This window comes from Hylobates moloch, unplaced genomic scaffold (genome assembly GCF_009828535.3).
Source record: "Hylobates moloch isolate HMO894 unplaced genomic scaffold, HMol_V3 SCAFFOLD_6, whole genome shotgun sequence".
In the NCBI taxonomy this organism is placed as follows: Eukaryota; Metazoa; Chordata; class Mammalia; order Primates; family Hylobatidae; genus Hylobates; species Hylobates moloch.
This window is the reverse complement of record NW_026652281.1, coordinates 39757030-39772138: the sequence shown is the minus strand read 5'-3', so window position 1 is coordinate 39772138 and position 15109 is coordinate 39757030. Positions and strand designations below refer to the sequence as shown.

General features: G+C 35.7%; 2 protein-coding genes across 6 annotated transcripts in view; one reads left to right on the top strand and one right to left on the bottom strand.

Moving 5' to 3' along the window:
* FER (FER tyrosine kinase) overlaps positions 1–15109 on the top strand; it is a 461875-nt gene that overhangs the window by 140421 nt on the left and 306345 nt on the right. For 4 of the 5 annotated variants that reach the window (XR_009214069.1, XM_032156698.2, XM_058440644.1 and 1 more), the window contains one exon: positions 8217–8406. Coding sequence is in view for 3 of the 5 variants with exons in the window: in XM_032156698.2 (XP_032012589.1) it covers positions 8217–8406 (190 nt within the window). In the remaining 2 variants the exon portion in view is untranslated. Of the gene's footprint in view, positions 1–8216; positions 8407–8520; positions 8691–15109 lie in introns of all 5 variants that reach the window. The other variant, XR_009214070.1, reaches the window with a different exon arrangement.
* On the bottom strand, positions 4884–5183 carry LOC116470956 (U6 snRNA-associated Sm-like protein LSm2). The gene has a single exon (XM_032755880.2). It carries the CDS (start codon positions 5169–5171, stop codon positions 4884–4886), a length of 288 nt encoding a protein of 95 aa, XP_032611771.1. The 5' UTR covers positions 5172–5183.

Here is a 15109-nt window from a genome sequence, read left to right as displayed (position 1 = left end):
GGGAAAAAATACCAAGCATATGTCATTTATGACTTGGTGGCATAAAGAGCTAGTGGTGTTACTGTTGGTTTGAATGCTTGGTTTGATTTACAAAAAGTAAATGATTATTTAATTTTGTATTGTCTTAACCTGTTTTATACCATTATCACTTAGTATTTAAAAATACCTTATATATTATAAAATCATAGAGCCATGCAGAATCTTAAGAGATCATTTGATTTAGCCTCACTGCCTTTCAAACAATGTGACATATGAATTCCAGAAATTTTAAGAGACTTGCAAAATGTCACATCTAGCTCCTGGTAAAGGTAAGACTTAATAATCTAGAATAGTGTTCTAGTTTTGAAATTCAGGAACCTTTCTTTTCTTCCTTTGGCTCAGAGTTTTTGAATTATGTGATTTAAAAAAACATGCTATGTAAATAGGGAATTCATTCAACAATGTTGATTGTGCATTTACCAGATGCTGTGAATGCAGTGAGAGGTAAGACATGTATGGTCACATGGCTCATGAAAGTTACACTTTTGTGGAGGAAACCAATACAAAATTAAAATAATTACCAGTTATGATCATTGCTATGAAATAAGGGTTCAGATAGAAGAATAACAGAGGAACAGCTACTTAAGAAGGATGGTCAGAGGTCTCCTAGGAGATGGGCAGAGATACCCTGCATGTGAAGAGTGCATGGAAAGAGCATTCAGAGATAGGAAGTAGCACATGCAAGGGTCCTGGAAGCTTCCACATTTTAAATTTATTTATGGCCTCCTATGCATCATGTACTAAATAATCATACATTTACTATAATTTCTACTTACTGAAGTATGTATTGCTTGTTTGCTCAATGGTATTATAAACATAACATAATTGTATAGTATTTTACATAGTGAGACCAGCAATACATTTTTTTCAGTAATTATTGAACAAAAGGAACATGTTCGTATATGAGAGATTATGGCTCTCAGATAAAGGCTGAAATGGGATTAATTGGAAGAAATGAATTTTTCTAATTGATTTCATGATCAGACATGTTGATTTTAAAATGTTAGGACTAGAGGCATACACCCCCTGCAAGTCTCATTATCCTTAAAAACCACTAAAAATCAAAACCAGGAAATTTACATTTTAATCTTATTCTTGGTATTAGGATAGTGTCTCTGAGTGTCTAATTGATTGTCAGTATGGTACAATACAGTAGAAACTTTCAAGTCCTGAAGGGGAATAAAAAAGACCTTCCTCCAAAACAGATTATTTAGGTAGGAGCCCAAGACATATGACAGGATAAAAACCTCACCTCAGTTAGTATAACCACTATGGAGAACAGTTTGGAAGTACCTGAAAAAACTAAAAATAGAGCTACCATGCCATCCAGCAATCTCACTGGAGGTATATACTCAAAAGAGGGGAAGTCGGTATATCCAAAAGATATTTACACTCCCATGTTTATTGCAGCACTATTCACAGTAGTCAGAGTCGGAAGCAACCTAAGTGTCCATCAACAGACAAAGGAAATGTGGTACCTATACACAATGGACTACTATTCAGCCATTAAAAAAAGAATGAGATCCTGTCATTTTCAGCATGGATGGCACTGGAGGTCATTATGTTAAGTGAAATAAGCCAGGCAGAGAAAGACAAACTTTGCATGTTCTCGCTTATTTGTAGGAGCTAAAAATTAAAACATTTGAACTCCTGGAGATAGAGAGTAGAAGGATGGTTACCAGAGGCTGGGACGGGTAGTGGGAAGTGCTGGGCAAATGAATGAGACCTAATATTTGATAGCACAACAGGGTAACTGTAGTCTATAATAATTTAATTGTACATTTTAAAATAACTAAAAGAGTATAATAGGATAGTTTGTAACAAAGGATAAATGCTTGAGGTGATGGATACCCACTTTACCATGATGTGATTATAACACATCGCATGCTTTTATCAAAATATCTCATGTACTTCATAAATATATACACCTATTATGTACCTACAAAAATAATGAAAAAAATTCCTCACCTCACCAGAGGAAGCACGATGTAGCAGCGGTGATACATGCTTTTTAATTAATCGTTTTATTTTGAGATCATTATGGATTGACATTTAGTTGTTAGAAATAATACAGAGAGATCCAGTGTACCCTATACTCAGTTTCCCTCAATGGTAGCATCTTGTAAAACCATAAAATAATATCACAACCCAGATACTGACATTATACAGTTAAGATACAGAGCATTTCCATCACTACAAGGATCTCTCATGTTGTATACTTTTATAGCCACACTTCCTTCAGTCCATCTACCTCCTTAGTAACCCCTAGAAACCATTAGTCTGTTTTTTCAAGAATGTTATATAAATGGAGTCATGTTGTATGTAACCTTTTGGCATTGGCTTTTTACTCAGCATAATTCTTCAGAGATTCATCCAGCTACGTTCATTCCTTTTTACTGTTGAGTAATACAGTGTTCCATGGTATGTGTATCAGTTTCTTAGGGCTGCTGTAATAAAATACTGCACAGTGGGTAGTTTAAAGCAACAAATTTTATTTATTAAATTTATTCTCTCTCAGTTCTGGAGGGTAAAAGTATGTAATGAGGTGTTGGCAGTGTTGGTTCCTTCTGAGAACTCCAAAGGAGAATCTGTTTCATACCTGTCTCCTAGCTTCCGGTGATGGCTGACAATCCTTGACATTCCTTGGTTTGTAGAAGGTTTACTCTAGTGTCTGCCTCTTTCTCCATATGACCCTCTGCCTGTGTGTCTCTTCTCTGTATCCAAATTTTCCTCTTTTTATAAGGGCAACAGTCTTTTCCATTAATGGCCTATCCTGTTCCTGTATAATCTCATCTTAACTACATCTGAAACAACCCTGTTTCCAAATAAGGTCACATTCTGAGTTTTCAGGCATTAGGACTTGAGCATATCTTCCTGGGGGATACAATTCAACCCCTAACAGTGTGGATATATCAAAATTTGTCTAATTATTCACCCTTTGAAGCATGTCTGGTTTGTTTCTAGTTTGGGGTTAGTACAAATAAAGGTCTCCAAACATTTATGTATAGGTTTTTCTGTGAACATAAGTTATAACTTTTGTGGAGTAACTGCCTAGGATCACCGTTGCTGATTGTATGGTAATTGCATGTTTAGTTTAGTTTTGTACTATTATACATTTCCACCAGCAATGTGTGAGTGATCCAGTTTTTTCTCATCCTTGCCAGCATTTGGTATTGTCACTTTTTCACTATGTTATATTTGAGCCATTCTAAAAGATGTGTAGTGATATCTCATTGTTGTTTTAATGTGCATTTCCCTAATGAATGATGTTCTGGAACATCTTTTCAATGTGCTGGTTTGTCACTTGTATATCCTGTTTTTGTGAAATACCTGTTCAGCTCTTTTGCTCATTTTCTAATTGGATGTTTGGTTGTTTTGTTTTGTTTTGTTTTTTTACTCTTGCACTCTTTATATATTCTAGACCTTTATATAGTCTAGTTCTTTATATATTCTATTTCTTTGACAGATATGTCATTTGTAAATAGTTTTCTCCCAGTCTTTACCTTGTCTTTTCATCTTCTCAAGAGACAGGGTCTTTCATAGAACAAAATGTTCTAATTTTAATGAAGTCCATCTTAGGCTGGTCCGAAGAGTGGATAACTCAATTGATTGTTCACAGTCAGTTATAGATTGAGCTCCTTGTTTTACTCCTTCTCCCATTGTCACTACTGCACTTGACTAGTCTTTAAAAAAAAGTCCATTTTATTTCTTTTAAGATTTGTGGTTGGGGCTTTGGTGTTAAGTCTAAGTAGTCTTTGCCTAGTCCTAGATCTCAAAGCTTTTTTTCTGTTTTGTTTGTTTTTTTTTCTAAAAGTTTAATAGTTTGAGATTTTATATTTAAATCTGTTAACTCTTTTCTGCAGAGTCAGTACATTCTATTAGTCCTAGATCTCAAAGGTTTTCTTCTTTTTTTTTTTTTCTAAAAGTTTAATAGTTTGAGATTTTACATTCAAATCTGTGTTAACTCTTTTCTGCAGAGTCTGTACATTGTATCTTCCTAGAAGTAGGAGGTCTTGTGATGTAGTTTTATAATCTGGCCAAAATGTCTCACAGAAGCAGACATAGTAATGAGGATACCACATGGAAACAACAGCAATAAGAACAAAAACATCCCAGAGACAGCATGTTCAGCATTCTAGGTGACAGTGTCCCCATAAGTCTCCCCCCATATTTGTGTGAGCGGCTGAATGACTAACAGGAGCAAGACTAAAGGCAACTGTGTGGGGCAAGCAAAAGGAAAGAGAAAAAAAGGCCTTATGGTCATAAGAGCTTGCTCTTGGATGGTTCTAAGAGCATAAAAACCAATGAATAGTCATCTTTTAAAGAAAGTGTTCCTACTTGCAGTGGAGGACTCCATGAACAGATATTTAAATAATAAATAAAACTGGTAGGGGGCTGTATTAGTCTGTTTTCACACTGCTAATAAAGACATACCCAAGAGTTGGTAATTTATAAAGGAAAGAGGTTTTTTTTTTTTTTTTTTTTACCTGCATCATAAATTTTATTCCCAATGTGGGACAGATTCCTTCCATCTCCAAATGAATCACATGCTGCCCTGGAAAGACCTAGGAAACTCTTCCACCATCTCCAGGATAGTAGCAAGAAAGGCAGGTGCTGGGGACTGGAAGGCTTTGAAGTTTCCCAGCCTGCTTTTTCTCACCTTCTCAACAGAGGATAGCTGTTCTCTATTATTCCTCTCATCTACTCATCCCTTAAAAAACCCCACAAAACCATCATTAGTAAACAAACAAACAAACCCTCTTCAAGTATTGGACGTTAGGGGTTCAGGCTGGGACTTGGGGTCACCAATGAAAGAGGAAGCGGGGGAAGAGGAGGAGGAGCCCTCACTGTTTCTGCCGCAGCGGTTCCTTCCTTGCTGCATCCTGTAGCAACTGTTTGTGGACCTCGTCTGCTGGTAACTGCATGTATCGGACCACTGAGCCCTGAATGAAGCAGTTCTTCACTGATAACATACGAGGATATTTCTCAGAGTCTGTGACACTAATATTAGTAAGTTTAATGTTGAGATACTGATCCACAGAATGGAGGGTTCCACAGATGCTCAGGTCATTCTTGAGTTCCACGACCACATGCTTGCCCACAAGGGACCTGAAAAAAGAACAGAAGAGCATGGTGCTGGTGCCGCGGGCTGCACCAGAAAGAGGACAAGGGAAACGAAAGAGGTTTAATTGACTCACAGTTCCACATAGCTGGGGAGGCCTCACAATCATGGTGGAAGGTGCAGTGGAAGCAAGACGCATCTTACATGGCAGCAGGCAAGAGAGAGAGAGAGAGAGAGCATCTGCAGGGGATTCCCCCCTTATGAAACCACCAGATCTCATGAGACTTATGTACTGCCGCTAGAACAGCACAGAAAAGACCCACCATCATGATTCAATTACCTCCCAACAGGTCCCTCTCATGACACGTGGGAATTATGGGAGCTGCAATTTGAGATTTGGATGGGGACACAGCCAAATCATATTGGGCTATTCAGGTTCCCAGTGAGGATTAGAGAAAATGGATTGTTGCAGTTAGAGAATCAGTTATTAGTGATTTTTAAAAATTTTACAAATGTTTTAGAATCATTTTGGAAGATCCCATTTATTATCCAGGTTAAAATAAAGGTGAAATAACAGTAAGGCATACAGATCAGAAACATCGTGAGAAGTCATTTGTTAAAATTAAGCTGTTTCTCTAAACTTGAGAATGTATATGACTTGAAATCTTTTTTTCAAAATTTTAACTTTTTAAAATGGTTTAATCTTTTCCTTTTAGATGAACATAAAATGTATATGTTTTCCATCAGGGTTTGTATTACTTTCGTCTTGCTGCTGTAGCAAATTGCCACAAATACAGTAGCTTAAAACTACCCAGATTTATTCTCTTATAGTTCTGGAGGTCACAAGTCAGAAATCAGTTTTACTGGCCTAAAACTATGGTATTTGTAGGGCTGGTTTCTTCTAGACACTCTAGGGGAGAATTTGCTTCCTTTGCCTTTTCCAGTTTCTAGGGGCTGTCCTCATTACTTCACTCTTGGTCCCAAGTTACACTGCCTTTTCTTCTACCGTTTCCATTGTCACATCACCTTTTCTGACATTGTTCATCTTGCCTCCTTCTTATAAGTATTCTTATGATTACACTAGGTTCACCTGGATAATATAGGATAATCTGACATCTCAACATCCTTAACTTAATGATATCTGAAAAGTTTCTTTGCCATGTAAGCTGAAAAACACTACAGGTTCTGGGCATTAGGATGTGGTTATCTTTTGGGGGACGTTATTCAGCTGACCATAGGTTTAAGAGAGTAAAATGTATATTATTTACTTCGATAAATAAATGTTTTTGAATTATATTCAGATGTTCAGTTAATATTTACTTGCTTTGTGCCTTGTCATTTCTGATTTCATTTTGCAAAGTTCATTTTTATTCTTTTAATTTTTTTTTATTTTTCCTGGTAGTCTTTATGAAATTTGTTTGTGTAAAATTACTGTAACAGTATTACTTTAGAGTATTATTATTTTGAAGTATACCTCCCTGTTGATTTTGCCCACATTTTTGAAATCATTCACCTTTTTATGACTGATATTCCGGATGTACATGAAAATATATTTTTCCACTTTAACTTGTATGTTTTAAATTATTTCTTGTATTGTTGTCATTGTTGGAGTCTTTTTTTTTTTTCTTGGTAGCTAGGACATACAAAGAGGAAACCCTCTGGAAGCTTTAAGTACACAGTGGGTGCAGTCTTTTCCAGGACCTGGTCCTTATAAATTTATGTTCACTAAAGTGATTCTTTTAAAAAATCAACTTTCTCTTAAGAGATTACTGAGAAATCAGAAATGCTAATTTATTATTAAAAAGAAGTTACTAACTAATAAATAAACCAGCGTGAATTTATCAAGAAGTCTGTGTGGATTTAGAACACAGATCACAGACTGTTGAATGATAATGATGTAAATGCTGTTTACCATTTATTGAATTCCACTGGAGAGGTCTGTCTTCTGGATTTTACTAGGTCTGTTACAAATGTTCTTACTCATTAGTTTTACTTTTCTTAGGCTTTTTTCTCTACTGTTAGGACACTCACCTGAAACTTGTTACAATAAGGAGATTACAGCTTTCTTTATAGCAGTCACTGAGATTTGCCCTGTGCTCAATTAAGTTGGAATTTAGTTTTCAAAATATTGATCAGCATCATATGTATAAATGAATCTCTCTTAGTGTGGGTTACTTTTGCCTGTGAATATTTATTCAGTTTATGTTGAGCCTTATAGTTTAAATTTAAGAAGATAATATTTTCTGACCTTATTTTCCAATTTTGACATTTTCTCTAATTTATAATCTATTGTCTCTTACATATTAATAACTTACTTTCAGCAGTGCGTGGCACAGTCCTTTTTGGAAATTATTGTAATATATAGTGTGGGCTATTTCCAGAAGTACCTACCACCACTACGTGTTAACCTGTGGCTTCAATATGGGTGAATTAGTTTGAAATTCCCATTGAAGGCAGCCTCCAAGGGTTAAAAAGTCACAGTAAGACAACCTGTGGCCTTGTACTCTAAAGGAGGGTTGGGAAAGTCTACTGTGTTTGTATTGGAGACATTGGAAAGATTTGGGGACCGTTGTTTTACACATTCCCCCAATTACATCTTAGCCCTTAGTCCTTGTCATAGTAGTTTCACTTGCCTCCAGACACACATCCCTCACAACATATACACAAGCTTGGTGTCCAGACTGTCACCTTGATTTTATTTATTTTACCCTAGGCACAGATCTGACCCTAGCTATATTGCCTTTGATACTTAAAGTAAATTGAAGATTCTGCTTCTGTTATTTTAATTCATTCTAGGCCCTACACCTCTGGACCTAAGTGTCTACTCTGTGAGGTATATGGTTTAGCTAAAATAAAATGAATGCTATAGATCATAATATATTTGAAAGCATCTTGGATTTGGATTTGACTCCAAACACTTCATTATATTTTGTTAATGCTAGCATGTAATAAATGCTGTGATAACTTAAAATCTGCTTAGTTTCATATGTTTTATGATTCTAAAGAGCTCTTATAAAAATGAAATCAAAGAAAAGCATAATTTACATATATGAGGTTTCCTTAATGTCTTCTTAATGAAGTTGAAATCATTTATATTTAATTTATTCTCTTTTAGTACTGTGCTTCTGCTAAGCCAAAAGCAGGCACTTGAAGAACTGAAACAGTCAGTCCAGCAGCTGAGATGCACTGAAGCAAAGTTTTCAGCACAGAAGGAATTACTAGAGCAAAAAGTGCAAGAAAATGATGGGAAAGAGCCACCTCCAGTAGTAAATTATGAAGAAGATGCACGATCAGTTACATCTATGGTAAGCTAAAGAATAATCCAATGAGAAACTTGGAAGAGTAGTGTCTAGGTAATAAGTGAATACAAAAATTATTCCAATTTGCTATAACAAATTATTACTCTTGTTAATATGCAGGTCCTATTAAACTTGTTTGTAAATGCAAAATAGACTTGTCAGTCACCTCAGGTCACCTGGAGAGCACTTTCAGGAGCCACCTGTAGAGTCAGAGGAAAAAGTTCTTCTCTTGCCTTCAAAACTGAAAGGAAAGACTGCAGTTGTTTTTATTCCTGGGAGACAGCAGGAAGGTAGGGTCTTATTCTTAAGAGAGAAGTAAGCAATAAGAAGAAAGCTATTTATTAATTTTTTTCTTCTTAAGTAGAATCTTATTTATCTGAGATTGCTGGTGTATTTATTGCTTTTAAAATACAAAATATTGATTTAGTTTAAGTTTTTATCTGCTCATAAATGTGATCCTTGAACTACAATAAATACATTCAAATTCACCAACTTGAAATTCAACTTTATTTCATAGTTTTATTAACTGTTTAAGAATGCCTAGTATAAAATCTTCCTTCTCTTCTTCTTTCCTTTCCTCTCCTCTCCTCTTTTTTCTCTTCTTTCCTCCCCTCTCTCCTCTTCTCTACTCTCCTCTCCTTTCCTTCCTCTTTCCTCTTTCTCCTTCTTCTCTCCTTTCCCTCCCTTCCCATCTCCTTCCTTCCTTCCTTCCTTCCTTCCTTCCTTCCTTCCTTCCTTCCTTCCTTCCTTCCTTCCTTCCTTCCTTCCTTCCTTCCTTCCTTCCTTCTTTCCTTCCTTCCTTCCTTTTTCTTTTTCTTTCCTTTCTCTTTCTCTCTTCCTCCCTTTTTCTTTTTCTTTCCTTTCTCTTTCTCTCTTCCTCTTTTCACTCTCTTCCTCTTTCTTTCTCTTTCCTTTCTCTATTATCTATCTATTGATCTATCTATCTGTATACGTATGCTGGTGGCTCTCACCAAGTGGTCATTCCCCACCCGTGACACCCACCCCCGCCCACACACATACCTGGGACATTGGTAGTATCTCCAGACACTGTGATTGTCACAACCAAATCTAGTGGGTAGAGATTGGTGATGCTGGTAAACCTCTTAGAATGCACAGAGCAGCCCCTCCCTTCACACTCCCAGCACAAAATTATCCAGGCTAAAATGTCAAAAGTGCCAAGGTTAAAAAAGTCTGAGCTATATCCTTGTCATTTCCTGTGGGTAACTTATAGAACTATTATAATTATGCTATAGCTGATATTTTAGTAATTTTTACTTTATGTGGTTCTAAATAGTAAGATTTGATTAAGTGGATTCGTATGTCTCCATAGGCAAAAAAAAAAGACCGTATCTGAGAATACAGTAAATGTAGAAATGAATATGAAGTATTTAAACAATTGTGGTTATTACTATTACTATTAAATATTAAAATTAAACTATTGTTGTTGTTAGTAATATTGAGCCGTATTAATCTACACATCACTTTGTGAATTATGAATCCTTGCTCTCCTTCACTGTCCTAGCTATAAGGATCTCAGCACATGTACCAAGCACCCTATTAAATTACCTTTCTTGCTTCATGATTCTTGATAAGTATCAGGCATGTGTTCTTTCAAAGGAACTTTTGAAATGTTTTCCTTTTGTTTGGCTTTTGAATATCTTATCTAGTAAATCTTTTGTTCACTGAGTGTGGTTTATAATATTTCCCTGTTACAATGAGGTTGTGGAATTGGTTATTTAAAGGCTTGGCTGGGCGCCGTGGCTCATGCCTGTAATCCCAGCATCTTGGGAGGCTGAGGTGGGTGGATCACAAGATCAGGAGATCAAGACCGTCCTGGCCAACATGGTGAAACTCCGTCTCTACTAAAATACAAAAAAAAAATTAGCTGGGTGTGGTGGTGTGTGCCTGTAATCCCAGCTACTCAGGAGGCTGAGGTGGGAGAATCATTTGAACCCGGGAGGTGGAGGTTACAGTGAGCCGAGATCGTGCCACTGCACTCCAGCCTGGTGACAGGGCAAGACTCCATCTCAAAAAAAAAAAAAAAATTGTGATCATCTGGAGTTTAATATTTCATAATCATTGAAGAAAAGTTTTGTTTAACTAATGAATAGATAATGTTTCTGAGGTAGTGTATAGTGTAGTTTAAGAGAATGAATTGCCTTCTGGCACCTTCAAGCTCTGCTCTCGTGTCCATTTATTCAATGGTGATAATACTTTATGTATTTTTACAAGATGGTGCTGCATATTTCATTTTATCAAATTTATTTTAAATTGTTGAAATACTAATTATAAATTAGATCTTACCTATTTGCTGAAGCAATGCTTTTAGTCATTAAGGATTTGTTTGTAAAAGAATACCATAATATATGTAGTTTAAAGCAGTAAATTGATATTTTACAAATAAGACATGGCATTCTTACAAATTAATGCCAATTAATGAGATTTTACAGCATTTTTTCAGAACAGTTAGAAATCTTTACAATGCCCAATTCCTAAAACTTAGGAATACGTCTACATGTATCGGCGAAACCTTTGTGTAATTCAGTTTTTCAATTAATAATTAGAATATTACTTTTCAGTTTACTTGGAAACGAAAACAATCAAAACTTTAGATGATTTTGTCCCCAAATGACTGTTTAAGCATTGCTTTTTGAATAATGTTACAAGAAAAGCCTGGAATTCACGTAAGCAGTTCTATTGGTATTTTCTCTTTATAAATTCCATTGTCATAAATGGTATATAATTCAATAAGAGACTTATTTGAATATTGGAAGAAATGGAAGAACTCAAAATTAAACTGTTGTATCATGGAAAATTGTGAAAATTTGTGTAAATATTATTTGAGAGCAGGAGAGACAATAAATTATGTTCCATGATCTTAGTTAATGGCAGTGTTACTGATAATACCGACTGTTCGGTGGTGAATGCTTCTGTGGAAGAGTGCTTTAAGGAACTGTACCGTTGAAATGTGCCATGCATTGGGTATTCTTATAAAGGTTCCAAATGATCAAATGTCTAATCAGGGTTGGGGTTGTATAGTCAAGTTCTTAGAAGTATTGATGTTTATTTTAGCTCTATGAGTCAATGAGAGTTAAAGCTCATTGTTATAGTTTGAACATTTGTTCTCTCCAAAACTCATGTGGAAATTTAATTGCCATTGTAAGAGTGTTAAGAGGTGGGACCTTTGAGAGGTGATTAGGTCAGGAGGGCTTCACCCTTATGGATGTAATTAATGTCTTTATAAAAGAGGGAGTTCGGCTCCCCTTTACCCCTTTGCCCACCTCCCCACCCCCACCCTGTGAAACCAAAGGATTCTTTCCCTTTGGAGGATGTAGTCTTCAATGGTCCATCTTGGAATTGGAGATTGGGCTCTTTTCAGATGCCAAGTCTGCTAGCACCTTGATCTTGGACTTCCCAGAACTGTGAAAAATGAATTTCTTTCTTTTTTTTTCCTTCACAACTATACTAATGAGGAAAGCTGTGGTTATGCTAGATAAGTATGACGAATTAAGTAAGAGAGGGGAAGAGGAGGGAAGATGCATATAAGAAAGTGATTATGGTGATTAAAGAATTAAAGCTGGGTAATAAAGACAGAGGCCATCAAGAGAGGAATGGAGTGTAAGGAAAAGTGCTTTGAGGAGATAGGTTGTTAAATCAGGTGATTATGGCATAATAGGTTAGATAATAGAATCTTAAAATTTTGGAATTTCCTCTAGCCAGTGACAGTAAGCAGAATCAGAAATAAAAGTGAAGCATCTTCAATGACACATCTGTAAGGGAATATAATAAATAATAATAGCTTTGTGTCTACCACAGTAATAAAACCCTGCCATTTTATAAACTTTAATATTATTAAAAAAATAATTATGGTAGACTGGACGTGGTGGCTCACACCTGTAATGCCAGCACTTTGGGAGGCTGAGGTGGGTTTACTGCCTGAGTTCAGGAGTTTGAGACCAGCCTGGGCAACATGGCGAAACCTTGTCTCTACAAATATATAAAAATTAGTTGGGTGTAGTGGCACGTGCCTGTAATGCTAAATACTCAGGAGATTGAGGTAGGAGGATTGTTTAAGCTGTATAGTTTGAGGCTGCAGTGTGCCACTATTGTGCCACCGCACTCCAGCCTGGGTGACAGAGTGAGAGCCAGTCTCAAAATAAAATAAAAATAATTTTGGCCTATTAGTAGAGTAACCTTTAGAAACCATAAATCACTGTTTTACCTTATTTGCAAAGATTCACTCTACTTCTCTGAACTTAACAGAGTGTTTCTAAGGCTTAGGATACCATTGGAAAGATTAGTCTTTTCTGTTTTACCATCAAGCTTATAGACTACTGGAGGGGAATAAATTCATTTGAACTTTGGCAGTACTCTATTAAAGAGGAAAAAATGGGCTATAAGAATACACATTTTTAGAGCATTTAGAGATAATATCTTTGAGACCATTGTAATTACAAAAGGAGAAGTACAATGATAATTTATGGAAGGTTTTCCTAGCAGTGTTAGTCATACTTATTTTGCTAGGCTGGCAGTAGTACTAGTCTGAGTTTTGTTGTATTGATTTGATTCGTTAGATTAGATAACTTCTTTATTTTCTCTGTGTATTTCCCATTAGTTTGTGGGATGTTAAGAAGTGTACCATGTTAAGAAGTGAGTTGCAGAATTTGAGTCACGTTGGGTGAAGCCAAAAGAAACAGTAATATTGACTGCAGGAACTTTCTAAGCCTTTAATATTAAATGTCCAAGAGGGGAAATAGTATATGGGATGCAGTGTTTCTGAAAATATTGTCCCAATTCCCTTTCAAGGAGCCTCCTGGGGGGACCATAGTGTAATGGAGCATACTTTGGGAAATGCTTAGTTAGAAGATAAATTCTTTCTTATTGAATTGGGATAATGACAGATTAAATGTTTAATAATTCTGAAGACATTTTGAATTGCCTATGTGTTCTTGAATTTAAGGATTATTTTATATAATACTTCAATTCTAGCTCTTTGGGGTAGAAGAATCTGCCTTCTGGGGCAAATTAGGAGGGTGAACTCTATTGACTCATAGTGATGAGAATATCAAAATTTTCTAATCTCCAAGTAAACATCAGCTGCTGACTTTCTTATTATATTTATTTATTTATTAAGAGACATGTTCTTCATTCTTTTTTTAGTTATCTGGTTGTAATAATATAATAAATATTCAATCAGTATATGCTGAATTAAATAATTGGACTTTGTTTTCACTTCAGAATAATCTGGTTATTTTACTTTATGACAATATATGCTTTGGACAAAACATACAATAATTTTTGTTGAAAGAATCTCCCTTGTATGTCAGATATATCTAGAATTGATGGCACCATAAAATGAATTTCTACTTTATTAATGTAATTAGCTAGTCTGTATGATAATTGCCTTTGTTTCTGAAATTGCAAATTTTGTTTAAGCCCTTTTGCTTGAGCAACACACAACATAGATTTTTCTTCTCTGCACGTTACTTAGTTTTGCTTAATTGAGCAGCAGTATCAGTAAAATCCTATTTTGTTACGTTTTCAACCAACATCACATTTAATTTGTTGGCTAAAAATTGTCAGGCCAGGCATGGTGGTTTGTGCCTGTAGTCCCAGCACTTTGGGAGGCTGAGGCCCGTGGATCACTTGAGGTCAGGAGTTCGAGACCAGCCTGACCAACATGGTGAAACCCTGTCTCTACTGAAAATACAAAGATTAGCCAGACGTGGTTAAGATTCCTTAACCTTTCTGAATTTTCTTTTCCATAGAGGGAGGAAATGAATATATACCTTTTTTGCCTTACAGGATTTCTGTGACACTGAAATGAGATAATGTGTATAAACATATTTTATATATTATAAAATCCTGTAGAAAAACATCAGCTTCTATTTCAGTTTTTCCAAAAATGTACCTTAGTTTACAGGTAAATTAATTGATATTCACTGAGTTCTTAAGTATGAATTGTAGATTTTCTGTAGAATTATTTTACATATTTCTTATTCGTAAAGGAAAAACCTTAATTTCTTTGGATAGGTAGTACATGCACATGTACATGGGTCTAAGTGTCCTTTCTTAGAGTCCCAGTTCTCTTCCTTAGAGATAATCTTCCAGAAGTGTTGTATGCAAATAAAACCACAGTGTAAATGATATGCCTCCTGTTCTTTTTACACAAATGTTAGAGCATACAACAGTAGTGTTCTGTATCTTGCTTTTTTACTTAATGCATCTTAGGTATCATTTTATAATAGTGAATGTACAGTTACTTCAGTTTTTTTTCATTTATCCATTCAAAAAGCAAATATTTATTGAATGTCTGGTGTCAGGTATCATTTTAGGTTTTGGGGATACAGTAGTGAACAAAATAGAATTTGTTTTCACTGTTACGGGCCTTTTACTCTAATTGGAGGAGGCAGTCAATAATAAATAAATACATAGTATGTCATGTGGTGGTAAATTCTTTTGAAAAAAAAAGCAAGATTGGGGGCAATAAGGCAATGAGTGCTGGGAGTTATTTTTATGCATAGTGTGGTTAAGGAAGGATTCCTTGATAAAGTGGCATTTGTGCAGATATCTGGAAGAACTGAGACAGCAAATGAGACTACTTGGGGTGAGAATATTTTAGGCAGTGGGAAGAGCAGATGAAAGGAGGAACCAAAAGGAAGCCAGTGCAGCTGAAGAGAGAGAAAGTAATAGGAGATAGGGTCGGAGA